This window comes from Arvicanthis niloticus, chromosome 6 (genome assembly GCF_011762505.2).
Source record: "Arvicanthis niloticus isolate mArvNil1 chromosome 6, mArvNil1.pat.X, whole genome shotgun sequence".
NCBI lineage: Eukaryota > Metazoa > Chordata > Mammalia > Rodentia > Muridae > Arvicanthis > Arvicanthis niloticus.
This window is the reverse complement of record NC_047663.1, coordinates 54118352-54130698: the sequence shown is the minus strand read 5'-3', so window position 1 is coordinate 54130698 and position 12347 is coordinate 54118352. Positions and strand designations below refer to the sequence as shown.

At 48.3% G+C, this 12347-nt stretch overlaps 1 protein-coding gene across 11 annotated transcripts in view; it reads left to right on the top strand.

Moving 5' to 3' along the window:
* Gas7 (growth arrest specific 7) overlaps positions 1-11561 on the top strand; it is a 231955-nt gene extending 220394 nt beyond the window's left edge. For all 11 annotated transcript variants that reach the window (XM_034506541.2, XM_076936587.1, XM_076936592.1 and 8 more), the window contains 3 exons: positions 3740-3819; positions 5114-5212; positions 5834-11561. In XM_034506541.2, coding sequence (XP_034362432.1) covers positions 3740-3819; positions 5114-5212; positions 5834-5947 — 293 coding nt within the window. In that variant the 3' untranslated portion in view covers positions 5948-11561. The remainder of the gene's footprint in view (positions 1-3739; positions 3820-5113; positions 5213-5833) is intronic.
* The last annotated feature ends 786 nt before the right edge of the window (positions 11562-12347 follow it).

The window sequence follows — 12347 nt, the reverse complement described above, 5'->3', positions numbered from 1 at the left end:
TGAGCCCATTGTCCTGACTACACTGGCACAGGGGTAGCTTTCTGGTGGCATGGGCCTTCCCATCTTCCCCCCTTAAAGTGTTCCTCGTGTCTCCTCCCTGCACCATGTCCAGGGACCTCAAGAGACAGAAAGCAGGCAAGCTACTTCAAGACCACACTGAGGGCTTTCTTCCATGGCCTTTGGGTTCTCCTAAGCCCTCAGTCTAAGTCCAAAGATTGACAGATTGTTCCAGGCACCAAGAGCTCAGGGCCCTATCCCTGTTTGAAGAGTGCAACCGCAAGCCCACCCATCCAAGATGCTCCACCACCCCAGGGAGTTAGTTATACTGTGAAAGTGAGCTCCAGCTCCGAGTATAGAGACCAGCATTGGTTTTAAAAGCATCCATAGTTTAGAGTTTACCCACATTGCTCTGGTGAGCAGGTTTCTGCTGCCACCTAGTGGTAATAACTAGTTGCTACACAAGGAGGAAAGAAATATAACAACTTTCTCAAATATGCCAAGTCTCCGCCACACAAGGGCAGCACATCGACCTCTGGATTTAAGACAATTGGCGTTGTACAATGAGGACTGGGAGATCTTTAGATATCCTTCCATTTAATTTCTGGTGAACCTGCTGCAATCTGTATCATCCTAGAACAAAGTCGCCGCCTTAGAACATATAAAGTGGGATAGAAATAAACTGACAAACATTAAATACATAGTAACACATCCTGGGTCCTGAAACATTTTCATAAATTCCTGACATGTTTAGTGTAAGTTGGAAGGGGATCCTAATAGGGAGGACATGTATTCAAATTAATTCATTAAATTACAAAACAGAGCTATACTGAGGCAACAGTGTATGGCAACTGGTTTCATCCGTGCCCAAGAGCATGCAGTGCTATTCACTGGAAATCCCCAAGCAATTTTCCGAATTCATATGATACTCTTCCTTTTCGATTAATATGTCTTAGAATAGCCCCCATCTCATTCCCTCTGAACCACTTCCTGCATCCATTCATGCAGATCAGACGCTTTTATGTTTATTGCTGTATTTTCTGGTGACGCTGGTGAGGGAACACAGGACCTTACACCTATGGGGCAAGTGCATTCCTACTGCACTATAGCCGCAGCCCCAACGATTGTATGCAGACTTTTTTCATCATTCCTCTGGTAGATTTTTAGGGCCTTGCCATTGTTTCTGGCCATTTGCCTGGGACCAGAGATACTGAGTTTGTTATTGGAACTGTAACTCTGCATATGTAAGACCAGATCCTCATATGGAGAGAAGGAAGATGCTGGGTCAGAAGGTTTGATTCATTTTGACAGATATTTCCAAATTGCTTTCCAGAGAAGGCTCCATGGCTCACACTTATGAATACCTCTTCTTTGAATGCATATCAGCATTGCCTGTTATCAAACTTGAAATCACTGGTGTGCTGGTAAAAAATGAATAATAGTTTTTGCTATTACTGTGTACTTCTCTGTAAGCGGGTCGAGCATTCTGAAAATACACTCATGAATTTATTTTACCTCCCCTCCCCCATGAGCTGAGGAACTCCAATTCTTCCCAATTTTCTTGTTGAATACTGTGTCTCATTCTTAGTGACTGATTCACAGCTCGGGTAGGCGTTAGAGAGATTCACTCCGGTCATCTGAATTGCAAGTATTTTCCTATGGTTTTCATTTGTCTTTTACTTTTGTTCTTTGAAGAAAAAAAAAAGAAAAGTGTGTGTGTGTGTGTGTGTGTGTGTGTGTGTGTGTGTGTGTGTGTGTGTGTGTGTGTTTAACTTGCCTGGTTTCTGCAAGGGTTCTCTGGACAGTGGCCTTGTTCTCCTCCCTCATCTCTCACACTGCTACTGGAAGGAAGGATGTCTGGATCCTCCAGGACTCTGACTTTAAGTCACCATCCCCACCATGAGGAGTCTCTTGCTGTCTGTCTGTCTGTCTGTCTAGTCTCCATTCCAAGCACGTATAACTCCACAATGACTCTTTAAAGCTACAGCTGTCATACCTGTCAGAAGAAGATACTGAGACAAGGATAGATTAGTTGGCATACCCAAAGTCATGCAGCTTATAGAGTGGATCTAGGCTGGCAGCCCCGGCATTCTGGTTCCAGAATCCTCTCTCTCAACTGACACTTTGAGAAAGGGTTTGCTCGCCACTTCACAGGCTGCCTTGGAAAAGAAACACCCTTCCCCCACACCCCTTTCAGGTGCAGCAGACATTCCTGAAACATGTTCTCAAAATTAGGATGGACATACAGGGTACCAGAGGCCTCACAAGTGTATGTGCACAGGGCAGCATGCTGGCTTCATCCTGGAGCAGGTGAGGTTGCCATGGAAACACGAGGATAGAGATGCATCTATGCTCTTCCATCTGGCTAATGCTCCAAGAACCAAAGGGGTAGTCATTGGCCTTGGGCAGGGATGAACGCTGTCCCCTATGGTGCAGGAATCACGGTGTAGCTGTGAGGATGGAACGGGAGAATTCTGAGGTGGTCTTGAGTTACATAGACAAGTCTCCCTGCTTTCCTCCACTTTGCCACCATAAGGCACATGAGTAAGAGTTATGTCAAAGGAGTGACTCTGAATCTGTTTAAATGACTAAATTCAATTCTGAGAGTTCCTAGAATATCCTGTAGATGGATTGGACTGAGTCACTTGGCTCCGGAGGTTGGCGCACAAGCTTCTCCCAACTTGAGCAGAGACCACGATGCCCCCACTCTCAACAGAGCCACACTTACACAGGGCAGCACAGTTGCATGTCGACACCTCTGACACATTCCTCACCACAGATCTGGGGACAGTTGGCTTCTGGTTCAGCAGGTCCAGGGCACATTCTGAAGTCCTGCAGCTGCCACCAGTTCCCAGGGTCACTTGATGCCGTCAGTGCTCCAACTGTGTTTTATGTGGCAAGGCTCCAGGTGCCAGCATCCTTACTAATAATACCTTATACTCACCCCATAGTTCCTTTTTGTTCTAATTTCAAAAACGTTTGAGATATAGATGTCATTACAGGAATCAGTACATTAGCCATGGAGCTATAGTAGTTGTGTGTTCAGATTGATGTTGTAAACAGAATGCTGCAAGAACACTTCCCACTGGTTCAGCCTGACTCAGTTTCCCCAGGCTCCCACTTGTCTGCCCCTGCTCTAGTGCTTGCACTAGTACAGTACTAGTACTGCACGGTGAATGATTGGTCCATGAGCACCAGGCTGTTGTGTTGGGATCCAGAATGCTGTCCCATTTCTATCCCTATCACTGGTTGTGTGTGTGTGTGTGTGTGTGTGTGTGTATGTGTGTGTGTGTGTGTGTGTGTGTTTGCATTTGCGCGTGCATGCGAGCACATGATAGTCTACCTGGGTCTTGCATACACCAAGCAGACATTCTTACCACTTAGCTACATCCCTAAGTTGCCCAGGCTGGCCTTGAACTTACAGCCCTGATGCCTCTCAAGCACTGAGATTACAAATATACACTATGGCACCCAGAGTCATGTGTAGTCTCTTGTTGAGAAACCCCCTTCCTGCATTCTTGGGGCCTTCAGTGAAGTTCAGATAGGCACACTGAGGCTTGTCTCCTGTGGCTTGCCTCTTTCATCTACTTCCTTCTCTTCTCCCCCCTCTTCATACCCTGACTTTGCAACGACCACGGTGAGAGGAACAGCCATAACCACAGGCACAGACAGAAAAGGGCAGCCATATTGGAGACAGGGTGGCATGTAACCAGGCATGATGGTGGCTGTTGGCTTTTCCCAGGAGATGATCTCATGCGCTGTGTGGACCTCTACAACCAGGCTCAGTCCAAGTGGTTTGAAGAGATGGTGACGACCACACTGGTATGTGATCAGAGATGTATGTGCATATAATAAAGAGGCTAACACACAAGCAGCCCTGGGCAGGGGACAGTGGTCATGGAAGGATGGGGTGGGGTGACAGCAGAGATGGTCATTAGTGCCTTCCCAGCACTGGGGTCCAGACCTCAGTCCATACATGCTAATAAATTCAAGTTCCTGCTCTAACTTGCCTTGACCTATGAGCCCAGTAAGGGCCACCAGGTCTTCTCTATTCTCCTTTGTCTGAGCACTGAGAGGTCAGAGTGCACCAGGGATTTCCTCATCTCAGAACCTACTGGGATAAACAGAGAAGCAGTGGAAAGCTGACAGTCTATCCCCAACACACACAACCCCTCAGGTCCTTGATAAAGGGGGTCCTTATGAGACACCTGAGTGTGGCAGCTAGGGAGCTGCAGAGAGGCTGTGATGGAAGACCATGGTGGCAGACCCTGCATGCAATCCTATATGCTCCTTATTAAGGATCTGTCATCTCTCCTTGTTGGCCAGAACGTGCCTGAGCAGGACAGTAGGTACTTGGACCAAGTGGGAGAAGGGGACAGCATCATGCCCATTGTTTACCTTATCATCCCAGTGTCCAAGACAACCTGCATGTCCCCTAACCAGCTACCCTCTCCAGGTGCTAGCCCACCTAGGAAGATTAGCAGCCTCCTTCAGAGCCAGTGCCCTGGTTTTCCTCTCCTCTGTTAATCTTCTAATTAAGCCCCCTTCTTTACATCCCTTTCAGGTTAATCACCTGGCCATGACCTAGTTACCCACAGAATAACAGCTTAATCCTCTAAAGACAGGGAACCAGCTAGAAACCAATGACAAGCCCTCTCCACTATTCCCCTTGACAGTGGCTACCACATCCCCAGCCTGCTTCGCTCCCTGCCCAGTCTTCATTTTCCCTCAGAACTGGGCATGTGTAGAAGCCAGAGTGCTTGAGAGGCTAAGAGCTCCAGCACACATCCCATCACTCCACCACAGATGCAGCTTAAATGCTGCTCTTTCTATAGCCCCATGACACTTTGGGCCAATGGGGACAATCGTAGAACCTCTCTCGGAGTCCTAGTGGGGATAATCAGATACTCTGCTTGTGGAGAATTCCACACTGAGCTGGCAGAGCCACACCCATGACCGGCATCTTCACCCTAGAGACTGGCTTCTTCTTCATCAGAGCCTAGAGAGTTAGATGGGCTGGGGATCCACAGCCAGGGCCTTGTGTATGGCACCTACTTGGGGAGGTCCCGCTGTCAGGGATGTGCTCAGGAGCCTCTGGTCTCTCCTTCCTCCTCAGGAGCTGGAACGGCTGGAGGTGGAGAGGGTGGAGATGATCCGACAACATCTGTGCCAGTACACACAGCTACGGCATGAGACGGACATGTTCAACCAAAGCGTGAGTTCCCTCCCTCCCCACCAATGCTAGCAGGACAGACTGGGCATGAGGTCCCAGAGCTCCATCAGATCCATTCCTAGAGCAGGTCCTCCTGGGGGCTACAACTAAGGACAGGGCAGGGGGTGGGGAAGAGGCGGCATTGGCTTGGTTTGTTTTTAGACTGGATGTGGCTAGGCCTTGAACGTGTGATCTTCCTGCCTCAGTTTCCCCGGTACTGGGATCACATTTATACATTTTCCTCCTGCTCTGCAATGGTTAAGATAACTAAATACATACACTTGTCTCCCATGTGGATTTGCTTTAGAAAACAAACCAAACCCACAACCTCCAAAGGGAGGATGGGCGCCCAAGGGCAGTTCTTTTTGCCCGTGGAAGACAGATGGAGGAAGGGGTCATCTTTAGGACAGCCTGCCCTCTTCTCCAGGCCTGGGGTCTGCAGACTAGCTGTGCCTCTCACAGCACTCTGCACATCCTCACTCTCATACCAACTCCGTGGAGCCCTGGGACCTTCTAGAAATGATGATCTGAGGTGGCTCTCCAACTGCAGCAGCATGGGACACAGGAGACATCCAGTTCAGCTGCCACCTCTGACAGTGACCCTTCCTCTGTGTCCCCTTGCAGACAGTCGAGCCAGTGGACCAACTGCTGCGGAAAGTGGACCCAGCCAAAGACAGAGAGCTATGGGTCAGAGAGCACAAAACAGGCAACATCCGCCCAGTGGACATGGAGATCTAGAAGTGACTGTATGGTCCCAGGGGTCCTGCTGAGGAGAGGGGCTGGGGGTCCCATGGAGAAGGGGCTGCATCTGCCCTATTACCTGCTAACCTATCCACCGAGAAGGAAAAGAGCCACTGATTTCAGAAGGAGGGCCCAGCCAAGGGCTCCCCAATATTCCCAGGCCATAATGATGGACCCACAGCCCTGATTTCACCTTGAAGACTGAAGGCTTCCCTCTAACTTCCATGCTGTGCTTGTCACTCTGAGAACCAACTGAGGCTAGAACCCTGGGGTCCCCGCTGAGTTCCAAAGGGGTAACCATCACACACCCATGTCCCAGGTATCCAAGGTCTGTCCTCTAGTGGGATTGTCATCTCCAGGACTATGGTAGAGGAAGGGGGGTGTCTCTGTCTCCAAACAATGTCAGGATCAGAATCAAGGACAGGAAGCAAAGTGGCATTCACATCCCGCACCCATAACCTTTTTCAGTCCTCCCTACTCCCCACTTTGCATTCTGGGAGCCACAAGAGGGGTGGTGTTTCTTCCCAACCCAAATCTGGAGAGGTCAGAATGGAACTACCTCAGTTGGCACAAACAGATCATGGCTCCCGTCAGTCTCAGATTCCAGATCTGGCATTCGAGATCTGAATTTTAGAATCAGATCAGACATTGACTAAAAAGTCTACCACAAAGTCCCAATCTACCCTTTCCTCAACCTCTTTCTCAAGGAGGAGACTCCCCCACCTCACCCTGATAACCCTTTCCAGACTTTTCCCAAGTCCTCAGACAGCTGTGTGCATGTTCAAAGGCTTCGGGGCTGGAGTCTCACAAAATCGGTTTTTGGCCACATGCCCCCCCAACCCCCAACACTATGACATCCTTGACCGGCACTCTGCCATGCTGACTACAGACCATGTGCGACAGTAGTGGTAAGAGTCAGGTTTGGTTATTCTCTAGAATGGCTCTAGCTGCGGGTGTGCCCAACGAGGTAGGAACTGCTGTCCCCCTTACTGCCATAGGTCAGTGGTGCAGATTCTCATGACTGTAAATGGTTGCCACCCAGGAAGCGAAGGAACTTTGGGGAGTCGCACAGTGCGTGGGGGCAAGGCAAATTCTAGCTGGGAACTTCCGCCGGGGGTTGGGGTGCATTTTTCCTCATCTTTCCCACAGATGACTTTGTGTTTGACCTGTCTATCTTCTCAAAGGACCGAGTCCTCTGAGCGCCATTCACATCTTTCCATCTCACGTGCTCATTGCAGTTAGCTTACTAATCTTGGACCTTTTGACAGCCCGTCCACAGAACCATCTCTCATGGTTGTTAGCAAGATGCCTAATACACTAAAGCAAACTAAGCACTGTCACTTTTTCTTACTGAAACATCTCCACCATAAAGGCCACCGTGAGGACATTTCACCAACTTGTGCTCAGCATTAGAGTGTGACACCAGCCTCTGATATTAGGACATTATTTCTTGGTTTCCTTATTAAAAACAACAACAAAAAAATGGGTGCTAGTGGTAATTTGCTTTGTGGCTTAGCAACCTAATTTGTGACTGATGGTCAAATTCTGTCTTGTCATACACAGGGATTTTGGGAATCACAATGTGGCTCATGACTTTGTTCTTTCACACAGCCCCACCCAAAACGTTCAGAATTCCCTAAGATGTCACTTCCTCCAGCATAACAGCAGTTGGCTGATGTGAGTCGAGTCTGTCTGAGGTCATTCTCTTTTTGTTGTCCCCTTACTTCTTTTTAAATCTATCCATATATACCTTTCCCTTCTTTTATCCCCTTCCTTCCATTGTTCATTCATGAAGAGTTTTGTTAGAGACAAGCAATCTGTAATCTCTCATCTGAAAGCAGGCTACCGCTCTGTCTTTCGAAGACACCCTCAAATGTCCTGTGTAGACTCCTCGCCTCTTAGTGAGACTTAGATAGACTCGGCTCTCCTCTCGGATGCGCTGCCCATTTGAGTTCTCAGTAGTGCCGGCTGTATGCTGGTTCGTGTGCATCTGGTTTGTGTGCATGTGAGGTCTCAGTGGTCCTGGCTGTATTCTGGTTAACATATAACCTGTTCATTTGCGCACTCATTTTCTCAGTGAATGCTAGGAACTGGGTGCTGAGTGCTGGAACTAGCCTTGTGTCTAGGAGGGCACCCTTCAACTTGCTCCATCCCCAGGTAGACAGGTGTGTTCTGACACTTCTGGACAGAAGGAACAATGCATTTTTCCACCCCACCCACTGAAATTGTTGAAGTATTAACTATGCTAAGAGATCTTGACACCACAGTGAGATCTGAATCTCCTTCCTACCAAATTCTCGGTTCACACACAGCTTCTATTTCTGAAATGGCTTCACTTGGTTTCCAGTATGTTTCCTTATACTACAAACAGGGAGGGTAAGAACATGGAGGAGGTGGGTGCCTGGAAATGATACCCAGAACTATGATCAGGATAGAGCAAGTGTCCAGCTACCCTCACAGCACCCAGTGAATGAAATCAAGAAGGTGATGAAGTGTGAGAACCTGAAAGTGCATACCGAATTGAGTGTTCAGGCTACTGTGGTGGTCCTTGGTCTCTATGCGGTGCTGGGTACCCAACCAAGAGTTACGTGTCTAGACCAGTGTTTTACCACTTAGCTACCCCCAGCCCAGTTACCTTGCTTTTGTGAACACGTCAGTGAATAGGTTCTGAGAGGATATGGCTGGGTTTATTAAGAGTGGGCGAGCAATCATTGTCCAGGCTGAGAGCAGCAACAGCCTTTTCTACCTGCCCCCACCTAGGAGTGCCAATGCACTTAAGCTTTGTCTGCAAAACCCTGATTTAAAAAAAAAAATCTCTAAAATGAATGATGTTAAAAAAAAAAATAGGTTAGTTGCCATGACAACCTCCAGGAAGAGATACTTGTTTCCCTTCATTATTTTCTAGTACTTTTGAACAGTCCCACAGTGCACAGGCCATTTGAAAGATGTGGATGGCAGTCCTGGGCTGTCTCTGCTACGGAGGCCACCTTTCTACCTCCACACAAGACCCTGTTGACTCAGGAGGATCTCTGCAATGGTTGATTAATCGCTGAAGCAAAGTATCCAAATTTGTGGCAGGGGTTTGTGTATATTCCCTCTGTGAAATCCAGCCAATTATCAGGGTAGTAGATGGGTGCGTGAGAATCTTGGCTAAGCCAAAGCCCCTTCATGGAAATACAAGCCATAACATTCAAAAGGTGTCAAGAGACCTTGGCTTGTTTGGGGGTTTGCTCCCATCTGTGAGTAGACTTGACAAGAAGAATTTAAACAGGAGTCTGAAGACCTACTATTACTAGGAAGCTGAAAAAGGCATTTTACAGGCGGGTCAGCCACCTGATGGTCTAACCTGGAGACCCTCTCATTGCCAGAGTTGTTCCCATGCCACAAAGCATCTCTCCACCTCCCTTTTCAAGGTGATTGAGGTATGATTAAAATACAGTACAAATCATCCTTTCGAGGAATGCAGTTCTACAAACAGATCTTCACAACCAAGATGGGCATGCCGCCATGTCAATTCCCCTTTTCCCACCCCTGATCTAGCAACCAGTTCAGTGTTGTGTCCCTATAATTTTACCTTTTACTACAATGCCATGTAAATGGAGTCACACTGATACAACCTTCTGGGTCAGCCATGATGTCATGTGTGTCAGTAGAAGGTCCCCTTTCCCTGCTGACTATCATATGGATGGACCCCAGGATTTCCTTAGTTTTAAAATTAGTTTTTTATGCCCTGGAGGTCATAGTCCCAGATCTCCAGTTTGTTTGTATAACTGCTTCCAACCCACTGCTTCCTATGTTGCTGGGGCTCCTTCCCCAGACACCAGCTGTTCCCTCGAGTTGGCAATTCTAGTTTTGGGTTAATGAAGAAAGCAGGAAGGGGCAGCAACGGAATGTCACTCTCCGTTGCTGCAGCAGTAAATCTCTCAGTACAAGAAGACCCTCTCCCTCAGGGGGCTGTCCCCTCAGTCCTCAGTGGCTTTGTATTTTATTGAACATTGTCCCTTGGGTATAGCTTGACCCTTCCCTGAATCTGTTTTGCCATCTGCCATTTGAGGGTGCTTGTTCTAAAAGGTCTATGAGGCCTTCACCTCCTGTGTCTCCCCCTTCGCCATTGCCTATTTGCATCCTATGCACGTGGTCATATATAAGCTGGGTCATCTCCACAGCTGTGGCCAGAAATCCTCATGATGGGCACTTTTCTGGGTAGACCCGAATGGACTTAAATCATGTCACAAGCTGAGAGAATTGCTTAGTTCCTCTCAGAACCCCTGACGAAACTGTAAGTCAGTGCCAGTAGCTTCTGGGTCTGTCCCAGGAGTGAGTACAGCTGTAAACACAGAGTCAGCTGATGAAGTCCTTCTTGCTCACTGTAGTTTGACTTACCAGCAGTCATCCTGAGACTAGCTTGAGTCTATACCTGTTAGATAGTGGCAGAGATAGGACCAAGCTCAGTGGAGGCCAAGCCAGGCTGAGGGTAGAGCCTTCTGGGGCCTAGTCCTCTAAGCTGTCTTGGTCAGGTCCCGCTGAGTGAAAGGTGGAGCCTAGAAGGCTCTTGGGAAGCCCCAGGTAGACTGAAATGTCCCTAGGTTCAGGGGAGAGCCAGATCTGGGGAGTCAGAACCCAAGGGTCTCGAGATAGGAGGCAAAGATGCTACGACCCTGAGGTGGAGGGAGCTTTTCTAACCCCTCAACTGCTGGTTAACCATTTCTGAGGTGAATGACCTGCTTCTCAAGGGGCAGGCTCCATCAAGGGCCCAAGATCAAGGCTCTCCTGCCCTAATCTTGTAGTGTTGAGTGTAGCTCTTGGGGACTGAACTATGGAGACCTGGGTTGAGACTGTGGATGGCCTTTAGACCCTTTCTGGGTGATGTGAGGGATGTGGGCCCTTTGTGTTTAAGGAGAGTTTCTAAGGGGTCTGTGCTGGTAGAGTGTGAAGGGCCAGAGCCACAGCATGGCACCGGGGCAGAAAGAAGAGCTGAAACTGACCCTGCCCTGCTTCCCAGTCTGCCCCGCATCCTAAAGTCACACCCTGTCAGGACTTCAATGTGCTCACCTGTCCCTTCCCGCAGCTTCCTCAACAGACAGGTTCTTGGACCCAGGCACCAACATTCCAAGGGACACCAGCCAACCTGGGTGAGGGCCCAACTCTGTACGTCTTCCCTTCCCTGGGGAAAGAGATGTTCAGAAGCAATTCCCCTGCAACCTGAGCACATCAGCGAACCCCATGAAAGTGGAATTTTCTAACAAAATAAACTTGCTCGTTTGGTCTGTTTTCTGTAACTTTTGCTAAATACTTTATACATTTTTAATGTTGAAAAGCGGTGTCTCCTGCCAGAGCTCCTCACCCAGGATGAATGTGTTTACTCCACGCTGTATATCTTTTCATGCTCCGGCTGCCTGGACCAGTAAATAAAATGGATGTAATATAAGTTGTAAGTAACATTGTCAAAACTCAGATCCCAATGGAGGCTGCATGCCTCCCCCACCCCATGATAGCATCTGTGTGTATTAATTCTGAAGAATTAAATGTTTAAACTAGAGTTTAAATGTTGATGGCGTTTGCTATGTATAATTGCCCCTACACCGTTATAAAGTGTTTTCAGGAATTTCAATGCCATCTTTTTTTTTTTTTCCTCCTTCAGTTGCGTGTACACTTGAGATGCTTAGATTCATCCCACGAAAAATAAACTCTCCAGAAGCGATGGGTCCAATAGGTACCCTCTTTCCTAGAAGGTCACACACTTTTCCTTCCTACAGGAGGTCTGGACATTCCTCCTGGGCTCTACACACCAGTGATGGGTTCAGTACTGATGACTTAGCAGAAGGACAAAGGACACATGAACATAGATGCCCAGATGGACACAATGCTACTTGTCCCAGCTTTGTGCACCCCACCCCTAACTTCCTGCTTCCCTTCTACCTCCAGGGTTGCTGCTATTGTCTCTTTACTCTTCCATCCATTCGTGTATTCAACAACCACTGAGTGTGCATTTCATGCCACTCTCCTCTCTGAGCGCAGGGAATACATCAGTGAATGGAAAAAGCAGCTCTGTCTTGAAGCTTTCTAGATAACAGAAACAAATAGAAAAGGCCCAGAGAGCTACGGGCATGCCTCTGAGCAGCTGCAGAACATGAAATGTGTAGGCACCAGGATGGCAAGTCTGGGGGTGTATACCAGGGTAATTGGAGTGGCTCTGGGGAGAAGGTCTCAATAGATTAGGCACAAACAGACTGGGAATTGGGGTGGGGTGAGGAGGGGGGGTTAACAAGTCTCAGTGAAAACAAAGTCTAGAGCAAAAAGAAGCCATGCTAAATGTTTGAGGCCAGTGTGGCAGGAACAGAGGAGAAGGCTAAGAGAACCCACTCAGGGAAATGGCGCCAGGATGGGACAGGGAGGG